This window comes from Scyliorhinus canicula, chromosome 6 (genome assembly GCF_902713615.1).
Source record: "Scyliorhinus canicula chromosome 6, sScyCan1.1, whole genome shotgun sequence".
Taxonomy (NCBI): domain Eukaryota; kingdom Metazoa; phylum Chordata; class Chondrichthyes; order Carcharhiniformes; family Scyliorhinidae; genus Scyliorhinus; species Scyliorhinus canicula.
This window is the reverse complement of record NC_052151.1, coordinates 162,578,641-162,591,571: the sequence shown is the minus strand read 5'-3', so window position 1 is coordinate 162,591,571 and position 12,931 is coordinate 162,578,641. Positions and strand designations below refer to the sequence as shown.

General features: G+C 41.6%; 1 protein-coding gene across 5 annotated transcripts in view; it reads right to left on the bottom strand.

Moving 5' to 3' along the window:
- sh3yl1 (SH3 and SYLF domain containing 1) overlaps window positions 1–12,931 on the bottom strand; it is a 209,407-nt gene that overhangs the window by 52,995 nt on the left and 143,481 nt on the right. For 3 of the 5 annotated variants that reach the window (XM_038800374.1, XM_038800376.1, XM_038800379.1), the window contains 2 exons: window positions 11,475–11,544; window positions 7,365–7,415 (listed from right to left, as the gene is read on the bottom strand). In XM_038800374.1, coding sequence (XP_038656302.1) covers window positions 7,365–7,415; window positions 11,475–11,544 — 121 coding nt within the window. The remainder of the gene's footprint in view (window positions 1–7,364; window positions 7,416–11,474; window positions 11,545–12,931) is intronic. The other 2 variants (XM_038800377.1, XM_038800378.1) reach the window with 1 other exon arrangement.

Genomic DNA, 12,931 nt, shown 5'->3' with positions numbered 1-12,931 from the left:
TGACAATAGAGATTATTATGTGCTGCAAACATAGGGATTGTGAAAAGGAATCCATAAATGAGTATGTCATAAGCAATTTTATAATTGACAGGGTGAAGTATGAAAAAAGATGACTGTGATTTTTATAAATCAATTTTGAGGTGTTTTCTGGAAATTACTATTTATGCACTAAGTAAGGACTAACCCAATGTTATTCCAAGATTTGAATAGAACAGATGCACAATTAGCTTTGATCGATTTTAGTGGATGCCCTTGAACCCGAAACATCCTTCAACATCCTAAGGACTCTACATTGACCATATACTTAACTGCACCAGCCATATAAAATGTCACTGTAAAATTGAGTCAAAGACTGAGAATTCTGCAGGGAGTAATGCACCTCCTGACTTCTGTTCAGAATCTACAAGGCACCGGTCAGATGTGTGATGGAATTTTCCCCACTTGCCTGGATGTGTGCTGGTTCAGATAGGCAAATCTTGTTGGCCTAAAAGTTTTACATTAGATTTGTGCCTGCCATCATTTAATTCTGCAGAAAAGAAGAGCAAAGTTACACTAAAAGGCAAGGTGATTGACTGAGGAAGTATCCTGCCACGTGTGCTGTGATCAAATTGCTTCTTCAATTATGCTCAAGATCGTAGAATCTTGTTCTTTGCTGTAGACTGACCTCCAATCATACCCTCAAACACAAAGAAAACAAAAACCCTTCAGAATACCGGACTTTATATCGGTGTTTTGTCCATGCACATACACTTTTCTCAAAGCTTCTTTCGTCTACTTCTCTTCTTCTGCACTATGCCCAAATCTATTTAACTACTATACTGGGATACCAGTGATGCTTGAAAGCTCTGTGGTACCATGAGTTTCTTTGAATCAAGGTGCCACACTAGAGTCCTGGGATGTCTCTTCAGCAGGTTGTGTCATTGCTGCTGTATATGGGCAGGCTCTGTCCTGACCCCAATGAGCATCTAAGGAGGCTGGCATGAGATTTCATTATAAGAGAGGATTGAATCTTGTATCCTAAGCTCATTTCTGCATAGTCATCATCAACCATTTAGCAAATCCCTCCCCTTGCAATGCTGGCCACTTCTTTGAACCGGTCATTTGTAAATCACGGAAAATGAGGGCAAGGCCCGAGTCTCCAATCGATTTATTTAATTTCCACCCGAGTTATACCTGTTTCCCAGGGTCGACATAGGAAAGGTGTCCTATTGGCCTGCAGCCTCTAATTTTTGCATTTTATTTCTGCTCTGTTTTAGGTTTAAATATTTCATGTCATTTTGCATTTTCTCACCTGATAGACACAGATCTTAACCAAGCTACGATTATGCTTTGATTAATTGATCAATGATAATCAGTAGTAATCTGTTTTTCTAGATCTTGTGCGCAGTTTAACGAAAAAAGTGTCATTTTAGGAGAGTTTGACATAGTGTTTCTCGCCAGATTTATTTGGTGAGATCCCCAACGCTATCTAACTACACTTAGTAATTTTTCTAAGTGTGTGAGAGAGAGTGGGTGTGTGTGAGAGAGTGGGCTTATGTGAGAGAGATTGAATAGACTAGGGGTGTGATTTAACGGAAAGGTTTCTAAGTGTAATTTCAGGCGGATTTGGCTGGGAGTTTCTCCCTGGTTCTGTCGGCGAATTCCCCACCGCTATCAAACCACACTTAGTCAGTCTTTCGGGCCCTGGGAAGTTTCTCTCCAGGTTAGCCCACACTTAGAACTTTTTTCATCACTGGGGAGCTAAACTCATTGGCCAGACCGGCTCCTCGGAGATCGGGCCACCATTTTGAAAGGGTGTCAGATCTCTAAACGAGCTTGAGGGTCCCCCACACCCCCCCACCCACAGGCAATGTCATGCGCCATATACATGGGCATTAACCCCCCCCCCCCCCCCCCCCCCCACCAAGTGAGGCCACCCTGCTATGGGGTTGCTGAGGGTAGGCAGGCCTGGAAGATCCCATCTGCTGGTGCTAGAAAATCCCAGCCTACTGTCATTTGGAATGGCTTAAGTGAATAGCATTGGTACAGCTAAGTGAAGGCTTGATGTATCCAAAAGGCACGGGGCCAGGGGAATATGGGGGTAGGTGAGGAAAGGTGATAAAACATCAGCTTAGACAACTTAAGCCAAATGGCCTGTTTCTATGTTATAGGGTTTATGTACTGTAACTGTTTATTAATTTTTCTCTCATAATTTGACTGTTACAATACATTCAAATAAAACTATTAAGTGAAATTCTTGGTTGTATTTATTGTAAATTCAAACCAGATTTAATATATCCACCGTTGGCTTATTATTAGTTACTGCTATAATGTTCGATTGTTGCACCATTATCTTATTATTCAAAGCATCACATTGACGCCAGATGTTATTTTTTCCCCAAAGTATCGTGAAGCCAGATTTGGTTTGACAAGAAACAATACATCTGGGCAGAAACAAAAGCAACATCCAGATACAAGTGAGATTTGTGCTGAAATAGGGCAATATGATTGAGTCCGCAAGGACAGATAATGACATTTTTATTCTTGATATCTGAGTGAAGTTGCAATCAACTTCAAATAACATGCACGAGCTACAATCATGCTTACTTGGAATCCTGATCAAAATTGATACATGCACATGAATGTATATAGTTACTCAAAGGGACAAGGGAATTACATAGGAGTACTATTTATTTACTCTCCAACTAACCCTTAAAAGACATACTTGTTCAGCATGTTTGATTTTTATTCCCTTGCAGAGGTAAACAATTTTCCTCCAATATCTTTCAGAGCTGCTCTTGGTTAGATCATGTGGGACCTGAACAGCTGAGTTTACTTTAAAGGGAACAACACTTCAGGCTGAACCAAGCCAAATGGCCCTTGACAGACCTCCAATTCGAATATTTTGAGATTTCTATTGCTAGTAATTCCACAGAAACAGTCATACATATGGACCATAAACCCCTAAAGTTTCTGGAAATTTTCAAGATTGGAACAGCATGGTTTTCCGATGGAGCCTGTTACAATAACTATTTAATTTAAACATCATTCATGTGGCCGAAGAGAATGGTATTGCGGATACTTTATCACAAGTATAAAAGAGACTTTGGGGAACATTGGATGTAAATTCTCTGGGCTATAATTTCCTTAATGCATGCACTTAAATCTTTGTAATGGTTGATAAGGTAGAACAGCTAAGAAATGATTGAGAAGTGAAAGCATCTTTCAAATTAAGATGCTTCATTTTTAAAAAGAGGGGTCATGTCAGAATTGTGGAAAGTTAGCAAGATTAACAGTGAACTTGAGAAGAGAAGAAAATAACAGAAAAGTAAGAAGATTAGCAGTTTAGAGACGTTGGGCGCCGATTCACCCAAAAAATTATTAAATGTCATTTTGGCTGGGTTTGGGGGGTGATTTGCATCAGCTGTACTGGTGAGATCGCTCCTGCTTCACCCGCATTTAGTACAAGCCCCACCTGAATCTAGCCATGCATGACTCCTTCGCGATCTGATTTTCTCAACTCGCGCCTCTGCTGCTGTAGCCATCTGGGATGGCCACTTCCAGAATACAAAATGGATGATTGCAATGACTGTAGGGAAATATGGACAATGTTAGGAAAGCAAGCAGGCACAGGGCCTGTATGCGTATCGAGAAGGCAACTCCAAGACAAGACTGAAACTGTAGGTCAATTAACATATTGATGGCCCATCTCCGGGAACAAAGGAATGACACTCAAGTAACCGATGCTATAGCAGACATCCCGGCGCCAGAAAGACACAAACAAAGCAAGGCCAACGGCCACCAAAGACACGCCCAGCCATCAATGCACCCACTCCTTTATTGGTCAAGATCAATACGAGGGATTAAGATATGGCCTAATTAATCGGGCCAAGTTCAAGGCCCGCCCAAAAGCGCGCGAAGCCCCCGAGAGATAATCGCTCTCGTGGGCTCGGCTCTCGAAGTGGAGAGGTCCGTCCACTAGCTGCACCAGAAGCAAGTAAGTCCAAGGTCAAAGCTCGCTATCAGACGGACGACCTTAGCTGTTCTCCTGTTGCATCTTCGAACCCAACTGCCTCAGATCCGAACAACGGCCATTGTTCCTCTGACTGAGTGGGCACCCAAAGTTAAGTATAGGCGTTAGATTTTAGAGATAGTTTAGTTTATGGTATTTTGTGCACGAGTAGATATTGCTGTGTGTGTAAATAAATAGTGTTAACTTTGAACTAACTAACTGGTATATTGGTTCCTTGATCAGTATTCGGGTTTGAATCTTGTGGCAGTATCGAAAGATACCTGGCGACTCTAGAGCAAACATAATCAGGATCAAGGAAGGCGACCATATTGACTGCTGTATTTAGAACCAGATAAATATAGCAACACTACTCACTGCTAGCAAGAGAGGCCTGCTTTTAAATGCTCCCTTAGAGATCTGCTGCAGGATTCTCCATTGACGGGATTCACCGGCAGCGCACCAACGCCCACGCATTTACCCACAGCATGGGATGGTCCACAATAGGAAACCCCCATTGGCTGGCTGGGGGAAAAGATAATCCTGCTGCTGGCAGAGATGCGCTGCACCGGAAAATGAGAGTGGCGGTGCGCAGAATCCCGCCTCTGTTCCTTTGACCTGGCCAGGCTTCTCGATGCAGTGGATGAGAGGCAGGGCACCCTATACCCCAGAGAATCGGCGGTCCGGCACGGCACGGGATCGGAGAATCCTGGCCAGGGTGTTTCAGTGAATTCAGGGAATGTGGGTATATTTTGGGAACAAGAGATACCTTCAGATAAAACAGTGTTTAGTTATTCATATACTTACGTGTACATTAGTCTTATGTCATGGTTTTTCTTTTCTTTAATAGTTGTTTACACAACGATTGAACTGTTCCCCACTGGGTTGTACATTGTTCCTCATATCATTCCAAATAAAAATACACTAAGAACCAGTGTTTCAATTTATCCTTTGGTGGTCAATGTGATATTTTAATTGCAATGTAATGTCCAACTGCAAGGGCAGATAGGACCTGGGCTTAGCATCTTATTGAAACAGTAAAATGTGGTCAGCAAGTCTGGAAGAGTCAATACTCAGATATGTATTGTCAGATCACATAAATTATGTCCTGGAATAACTGTTATCTGCACTATAGTCTGTCAGTCAGCATATGACAACACTAAAGATATCCAGTGCTGACCTCTGCTGTATCATCTATAAGCATTATGTAAGTCTCTCACATATGCTCCTGCTTGTGGCTACGGTGTTTCGTAAGCCTCCAGGATGCAGTTTTAATACAATTGGAGAATAGCTACTCACATCCCAGTGAACGGAAGATTCAGAGGGTTCACATGAGCCCATTGTTTTATGTTCATTCAGATTGGTGAGCCTCAGAAGTAAATGCCCTCCATGCGTAGAATACCAGGTGAGCTGCTGATTAGCATTCATGTGAGCAGTTATTCTGCGCCATGTCAAGGTGCACAAGTGACAGTAGACAATAGTCCTCCGAAAGGGAAGGGATTTCGGTGATTACTATGAAAGAAACTCATGAGATAGAGACAGGTGGAACAGGATGATTTTTAATAACTTAAATTGATAGATAGGTTCAGTAAGTGTTGTGGCACAGCTGGGACATGTACTTCCCAAAGTATTTCTACCAATTATTATGGATAATGTTCCATAGTAAAACTACAACATTACCAAAAGCAAAATTGTTCAGTGCTCTCACGTATTATTAGAACAAGCGATTACATTGTTAAAATCCTATGTAATTTCAATTGATGGACATTCTGTTCTTCAAATTCAAAGTCACTTTGCACAAATAATTTGATAATTCAATTTTTGCAAACTAAATTAATACATTTCATTTAACATTCAAGTTGCTTCATTCAATATTCTGAATAATTTTAAAGAACAAAAAACATTAATATTAATAATTATTAATAGTCTTTTTCAGCTACAGATAAGATAATGAAGTGCTTTTTAATTTAACATACAGCTGTAATAAAATGTGCTGTCAAAGGAAGAAATGTGATAGGTTCAGGTGAGGTATTCCATCAGAATCAATGGCAATCAGCCCACTGCCATATCCTTGCTCTAGCAAAACTAATTGAAACTGCAGTCACAGTATAATGCACCTTAAATATTCTACAGTTGCAGATCTCAATAGGATCAAATCCTCACTCCCTCATCTTCTTTATCTATTTGCTGCCCCTTGGCAACATCAGCTTAAGACATGGGGTTAGGTTTCATATTTACAACCATGATATCAGCTGTACCACCGACCCACCTACTGCTCGTCTTTGACGGCTTCTCTGACATCCGTTCCTGGATGGGCTGCTATTTCCTCCAGTTAAACACTGGGATAATTGAGGCTATTGTTTTCGTCGCCACCCCCTCAGCATCACAGAATTTTCAGTGCAGAAGTAGGCCACTCGGCCCATCGAGTCCGCACCGGCTCTTGGAAAGAGCAACCTCACTTCCACCCTATCCCCATAACCCAGTAACTCCACCCAACACTAAGGACAACTTTGGACACTAAGGGCAATTTAGCATGGCCAATCCACCTAACCTGCACATCTTTGGATTGTGGGAGGAAACCCACGCACACACGGGGAGAACGTGCAGACTCCGCACAGACAGTGACCCAAGCTGGGAATTGAACCTGGGACCTGGAGCTGTGAAGCAGTTGTGCTAACCACTATGCTACCATGCTGCCCTTATTTGCATCAATTGCATTTCCCATTTCCTGAGGTTGAACCAGACTTGTTGCAACCTTGCTGTCCAATTTGACCCACGGCTGAATTAATAACCCCAATTCCTCTCCCATCATACAATCTACTTTCGTTCCACTGCATCACACCCATCTGCCTTGGTGCAGCCCACCTGTGAAAAATTGCATTAACGTCATTGTCACTTCCAGGCTTGACTATTCCACTCTTCGCCTGGTTGGTATTCTGTCATTCATCTTCCAAAAACTTGAGGCTGAATTTTATCTTGTTGCCACCCAACCAACTTTTTAGCTGGTCTCACCCATAAAATCCAACCCGACAGCTAATCAAAAACTCTGATGCCAAATTCCTATTTTGCACTGAGTCCTGGTCACGCTTCACCAGTGCTCACTGGCTAACAAATCACTCCACCCAAAGACTTTCCTTAGAAATTGCCCTTTCACCTACTCGTCTTACCCCATATCTTCTTCTTTTATATACATTTTTTGTCTCATAATGATCCTATGAAGGGACATTTTACATACTAAAGGCACTAATGCATGCAGGTTGATGTTAAGATGTTATAATTTGGTCAGAAGAAAACTTGATTTCACAAATGCTATATTACATTTAATGCACAGTAGTTAGCTGTATCTTTAGCTTCAAAACTAATTTTCCACACTTACCACTCTCATATCTGGGCAGATCAGGGTAAAGATTGCTGGTGGGATTCTGCTCTGAATCATGGAAAGAAAATAGCCAGTCAGGATTCATAACGGAACAAACCAGTTCCACCCATTACAACAATATTTGAACCGATCTGGTGCAGCATATTTTGTTTGGTTGATGCTAGCCTCGCTACCAAATTACATTTCCACAGGTTCTACACTCCGCACCCAGTTACAGGTCTGCCAACATTCGTAAACTGATGGAGAGAGTCACAATTTCTCAGCCAAATTCAGTGTCACTCATGATCCTCAGTGTCCAAAAGGTTAGGTGGGGCTACTGGATTATGGGGGATAGGGTGGAGACGTGAGCTCAAGTAGGGTGCTCTTTCTAAGAGCCGGTGCAGACTCAATGGGCCGAATAGTCTTCTTCCACACAGTAAATTCTATGATTCTATGATAACACCCAGTCCAAAATGGCCTGTTCTCTTGTTGGTTCCTCAACATATTGGTCCAGGAAACCATCCTGTATACACTGCAGAAATTACTCCACTATGGTATTGTGACTAAATTGACTCACCTAATCTATATGCAGATTAAAGTCACCCATAATCACAGATGTTCCTTTATTACATGCATGTCTGATTTCCTGTCTAATGCCATTCCCAACATTACCACTGCAGTTTGGTGGGCTGTATACCACTCTTACAAATATTTTGAGCCCCTTGCTGTTTCTTAACTCGACCCAGATTCCACATCATTTGTGTTAATATTTTTCATCAATATTGAATCAATATCTTCTTTAATCAACAATGCAACTCCACCACGTTTTCCTTTCTGTCTGTCCTTCCTAAAAACGTACTAAAAGCTCTCAATATTTAGTTCCCATCCTTAACCTTGGAACCATGTCTCCGTAATTCCAACTATATCATACCTCTGTACATCTATCTGCGCAACTAATTCAGCCATTTTATTTTGAATGCTCCGTGCGTTCAGGTGCAAAAACTTAAGGGTAGTCCTTTTATCATTCCTTGACCTGTCCCTACTATTTTTTAACCGTGTCATTATTTGATATAGGCCATAGTGTAATACACAATATATTATAAGTTGTTGCTTGGCTGCACAGTACTTGGATATTGTTGAAAAGAGAGACATGTTGTCTTGCACTTCAGAAATGCACTAATGCTAAATTTCAAACAATTACAACAGTTTATACAACAGGAGAAAAGGGAGCTGATTGGTAGGCAAAGCAAATTGGATTGGAAATGGCACTGCCATGTAGAAAGCAATGAGTAACTTTAGGCCCTCTAAACTTCAGGGCAATTCAGAAAAGGCACAAGGCTTTAACATATTCCTTTTTTTTTAAGAGAACTGGTCCTTGTTTATGGATATATGTCACTTCTAACAAGTGCAAATGTGCCATATTATGAGCTTAACTATCTTAAATTATTTAGAATCCTTACAGTGCAGAAGGATGCCATTTGGCCCATCGAGTCTGCACCGACCCTTTGAAAGAGTACCTCACCCAAGTTCTTTCACCTGCCCTATCCCATTAACTCCTTAATCTAACCTACACATCTTTATGGACACTAAGGGCCAATTTAGCATGGACATTCCACCTATCCTACACATCTTTATGGACACTAAGGTCAATTTAACATGGCCAATCCACCTACCCTGCACATCTTTGGACTGTGGGAGGAAACCAAAGCACCCGGAGGGAACTCATGCAGACACGCGGAGAAAATGCAAACTCCACACAGACAGTGACCTAAGGCCGGAATTGAACATGGGTCCCTGGTGCTGTGAGGCAGCAGTGCTATCACTGTGCCTGTGTTTGTTGGTGTAGCTATTAGTACACTCAGGATTGTTCAGCAATTGCTGCACAATCATGGAATCACATGGAACAGTATCTAACTGTTATTTGGGTATTGCAAGATCAGGCAGGTTGAGCATGGTCTGTGTCTGGCATTGCACCAGCATTTTTTCGAAGCTGGACACATGAATCACAGAAAGTCGCTTTGCAGGTAGAGCATGTGATTAAAAAGGCAAATGGAATGTTCGCATTTATTGCAAAAGGACACGAGTATAAAAGTAGAGAAGTGTTGTTGCAATTGTATAGGGTGTTGGTGAGACCACATCTGGAGTATTGTGTCCAGTTTTGATCTCCTTATTTGAAAAAGGATGTGGTGTCATTGGACACAGTTCAGAGGAGGTTCACCAGATTGATCCCAGGGATGAAAGGGTTGACATTTGAGGAGAGATTAAACAATTTGGGCTTATACTCACTGGAGTTTAGAAGGATGAGAGGAGATCTGATTGAGGTATATAAAACACTAAAAGGGATTGATAAAGTAAACATAGACCAAAGGGCAATCTAGAATGAGAGGTCATTTATAGCTTGAGAGGTAGCAGATTTAGAAAAGAGATGAGGAGGAACTACTTCTCGTAGAGAGTGGTGAATCTGTGGCACTCACTGCCCCTTCGTGTGGTGGAGTCCGAGTCATTAAATGTGGGGAAATAGACATATTTCTGATTTTTAAAAAATAGGTGAAAGGGATATAGGGAACAGGTAGTGAGGTGGATTTGAGACCAGGAAGAGATCAGCCATGGCAGAGCAAGCTCGAGGGGATGAATTGCCTACTTCTGCTCCTGATCGGATGTCTCTCCTGATCAGATCATTGCTCACTGTGTATCATAGAAACTAGCAAATGGCCAATGGCTGCCACTTTCAGATCTGAAAAGTACCCGATCTACCTTTACCCTTCCAGGATAATTTAAGTGTCTCAAAACAATTTGAACAATAGTTTTAAAAAGCCATTTCATGCTGCTACTGTGCAGTGGCTACAAGAGTGGTATTTTCCACGAATGGAATGGTGCCCAATCCAAAAGGACATTCTGCCTATCACACAATTTGAGCAAAGTTATGTATAATTTTCAATATTCATGTGATGCCAGGTGGGTAGGCCATACGTCCAAGCAACTGACTGATCAAATAAACCAGCATGTTCCTTTGGTCCTCAACCAGCTCACACTTACAAAACCAAACAAAATGTCAATGGTTAGATGTGATTCTGTGATTGGGTAGCACATACTGAATAATCATGAGTGCACAAATAGCTACACTAACAAACAATTTAATATAATCAGTCAAGCTCATAACATGGCTCATTTACTCTTGCTAGAAATGACATACATTCATATGCAGGAACGTGTTCCCAGCAAACAAAAGGAATATGTTCAAGCCTTGCATCTTTCTTTCAATTACCCGGGAGGCCTTTAGTTCCCCATTGCTTTCTCCATGGCAATGCCTTGGCCAATCAGATCTGACTTGCCAGTCAATCAGACCCTTTTATCCTGTAGTATAAATTGCTGTGATCATTTGCAATTTAACATTCTTGTGTTGTCACGATGAGTGCAAGATGAAAAGTTTCCACAACATCACCCTCTTTTCAGTAATATTATAATTTGGAATAGAATATTGAAACAGAATAACCCAAGATTTATTATTCATATGTTTGTATTAGCTTAAGTTCCACCATCATATTTTGAATAACTCATATTTGGGGTGATAATAGTTACTGTGGATAAATATATTAATATATAAACCATGGGTTAAGTTTCACCCTGAAGGAAGGAACTGTTTCAGCCAACATTGACTATGGTGGGGGCTCCAGTCATTGTCGTATCTATATCGCACAGGAACTTCTCACCTCCAAAATGTTAAACAATTGACACAAAATTACTTTGTAAATGCAATGACTGCTGTTGCAGAGGCAAAAGCAGCCATTTGGTGCAAGCAATGGCCCACTAACAGCCATAAAATAAAAGATCAGGTCATTAAGTTTGTCCATGACTGAAGTAGGAATGTTGTCAGGGGAACATCCTATATAGTTCAAGTTATAGGACAAGATCATCAACATTCCCAGAGTTAAGTCAGATGGGACCTCAGTACAAGGACTGCACTTGTCATCATGTAGCATTGCATTGGAGTGTGTCAGCTTCGATTATGAATTCAAACTATGGTCTATATGGAGGCATTTATGACTGGGGTCAAACATACACTCCTCTTCCCCGAACACAAAAGGCAAGTTGAAATACAACACATTATAATGAGACCATTAGAGATACCTCCTAATCCTCCTTTCACAGATTGCAGTGTACGCTGTGGTCTGGGTGAAGGTCTTTGTGATTCTTTGCCCTGTAAAATGAAAGAAAATGATGAAATTACATTTGTACATCCTCCGCGATGGTAGAGCCCATCATGTGAGGATAAAAGATAGGGCTGAAGCATTTCCAAGAGCTTCAGCTTGAATGGCCGACTGGATGATGTATCTCAGTCTACTTCTCAGATCCACACTATCACAGATACCAGTCCCTGATAATGTTCTAAGTGGTATGTAGGAACAATGTTCCGATCCAGTTAGGGACTGAACATTTAAAACGATATCTGAATATCCTGTTTAACCAATAGAACTACACCACAATGGGCAGCATGGTGGCGCCGAGGTCCCAGGTCCGAACCCGGCTCTGGGTCACTGTCCTTGTGGAGTTTGCATATTCTCCCCGTGTCTGCGTGGGTTTCGCCCCCACAACCCAAAGATGTGCAGGCTAGGTGGATTGGCCACGCTAAATTTCCCCTTAATTGGAAAAAATGAATTGGATACTCTAAATTTATTATTAAAAAAAGAACTAAACCACAAGATTTCACTTTTTTAAAACAAAACAAACATGTATATAAAAGAATTAAACAAAACAAGTAATATTAACTTAACAACATTGTTATGCACTCAGATTTGCTTCCTTCTACTGCCACCCCCACACCCCCTTGCCCTAAATAATTATCTTATCAGACACATAAATCTTTTAAAAAGTGGGCGGGGGGAGATGGCACGGTGGCACAGTGGTTAGGACTGTTGCCTCACAGCACCAGGGACCCGGGTTCAATTCCAATCTTGGGTCACTATCTGGAAAATCTGCACGTTCTACCCGTGTCTGCGTGGGTTTCTTTCGGGTGCTCCGGTTTCTTCCCACAGTCCAAAGATGTGTGGATTAGGTGGATTGGCCATGCTAAATTGTCCCTTAGTGTCCAGGGATGTGTAGGTTAGGTTATGGGGATAGGGTGGAGTGGACATGGGTAAAGTGCCCTTTTGATGGGTTGGTGCAGACCAGATGGGCTGAATGGTCTCCTTCTGCACTGTGGAGATTCTATGATTCTATGAAAAGTTACTTATTTCTCTCGGGACCATTCAGAGGGATTGTATGGCACAATCCCTCTGAAGAATGTTCTCAGCTCCAGCTATTCTCGGATGTAAAACTTTCAATTATATCTCAATACTGTGGAGGCGTTAATCACTTTTCCAATCCTTCTAAATTTCATTAAGTTAATCTGTTGGTTATTTTCTTTTGCAGTAAGAGACTGATAAAGGCTACTGTAGATTATCCCAGTAACCTCAAACCAGGCCATAAGACCACAAGAAATAGGAGCAGAATTAGGCCATCCGACCCATCGAGCCTGCTGCCCCATTCGATCGTGGCTGATATGTTCCTCATCCCATTCCTCTGCCTTCTCTCCATAACCCTTGATC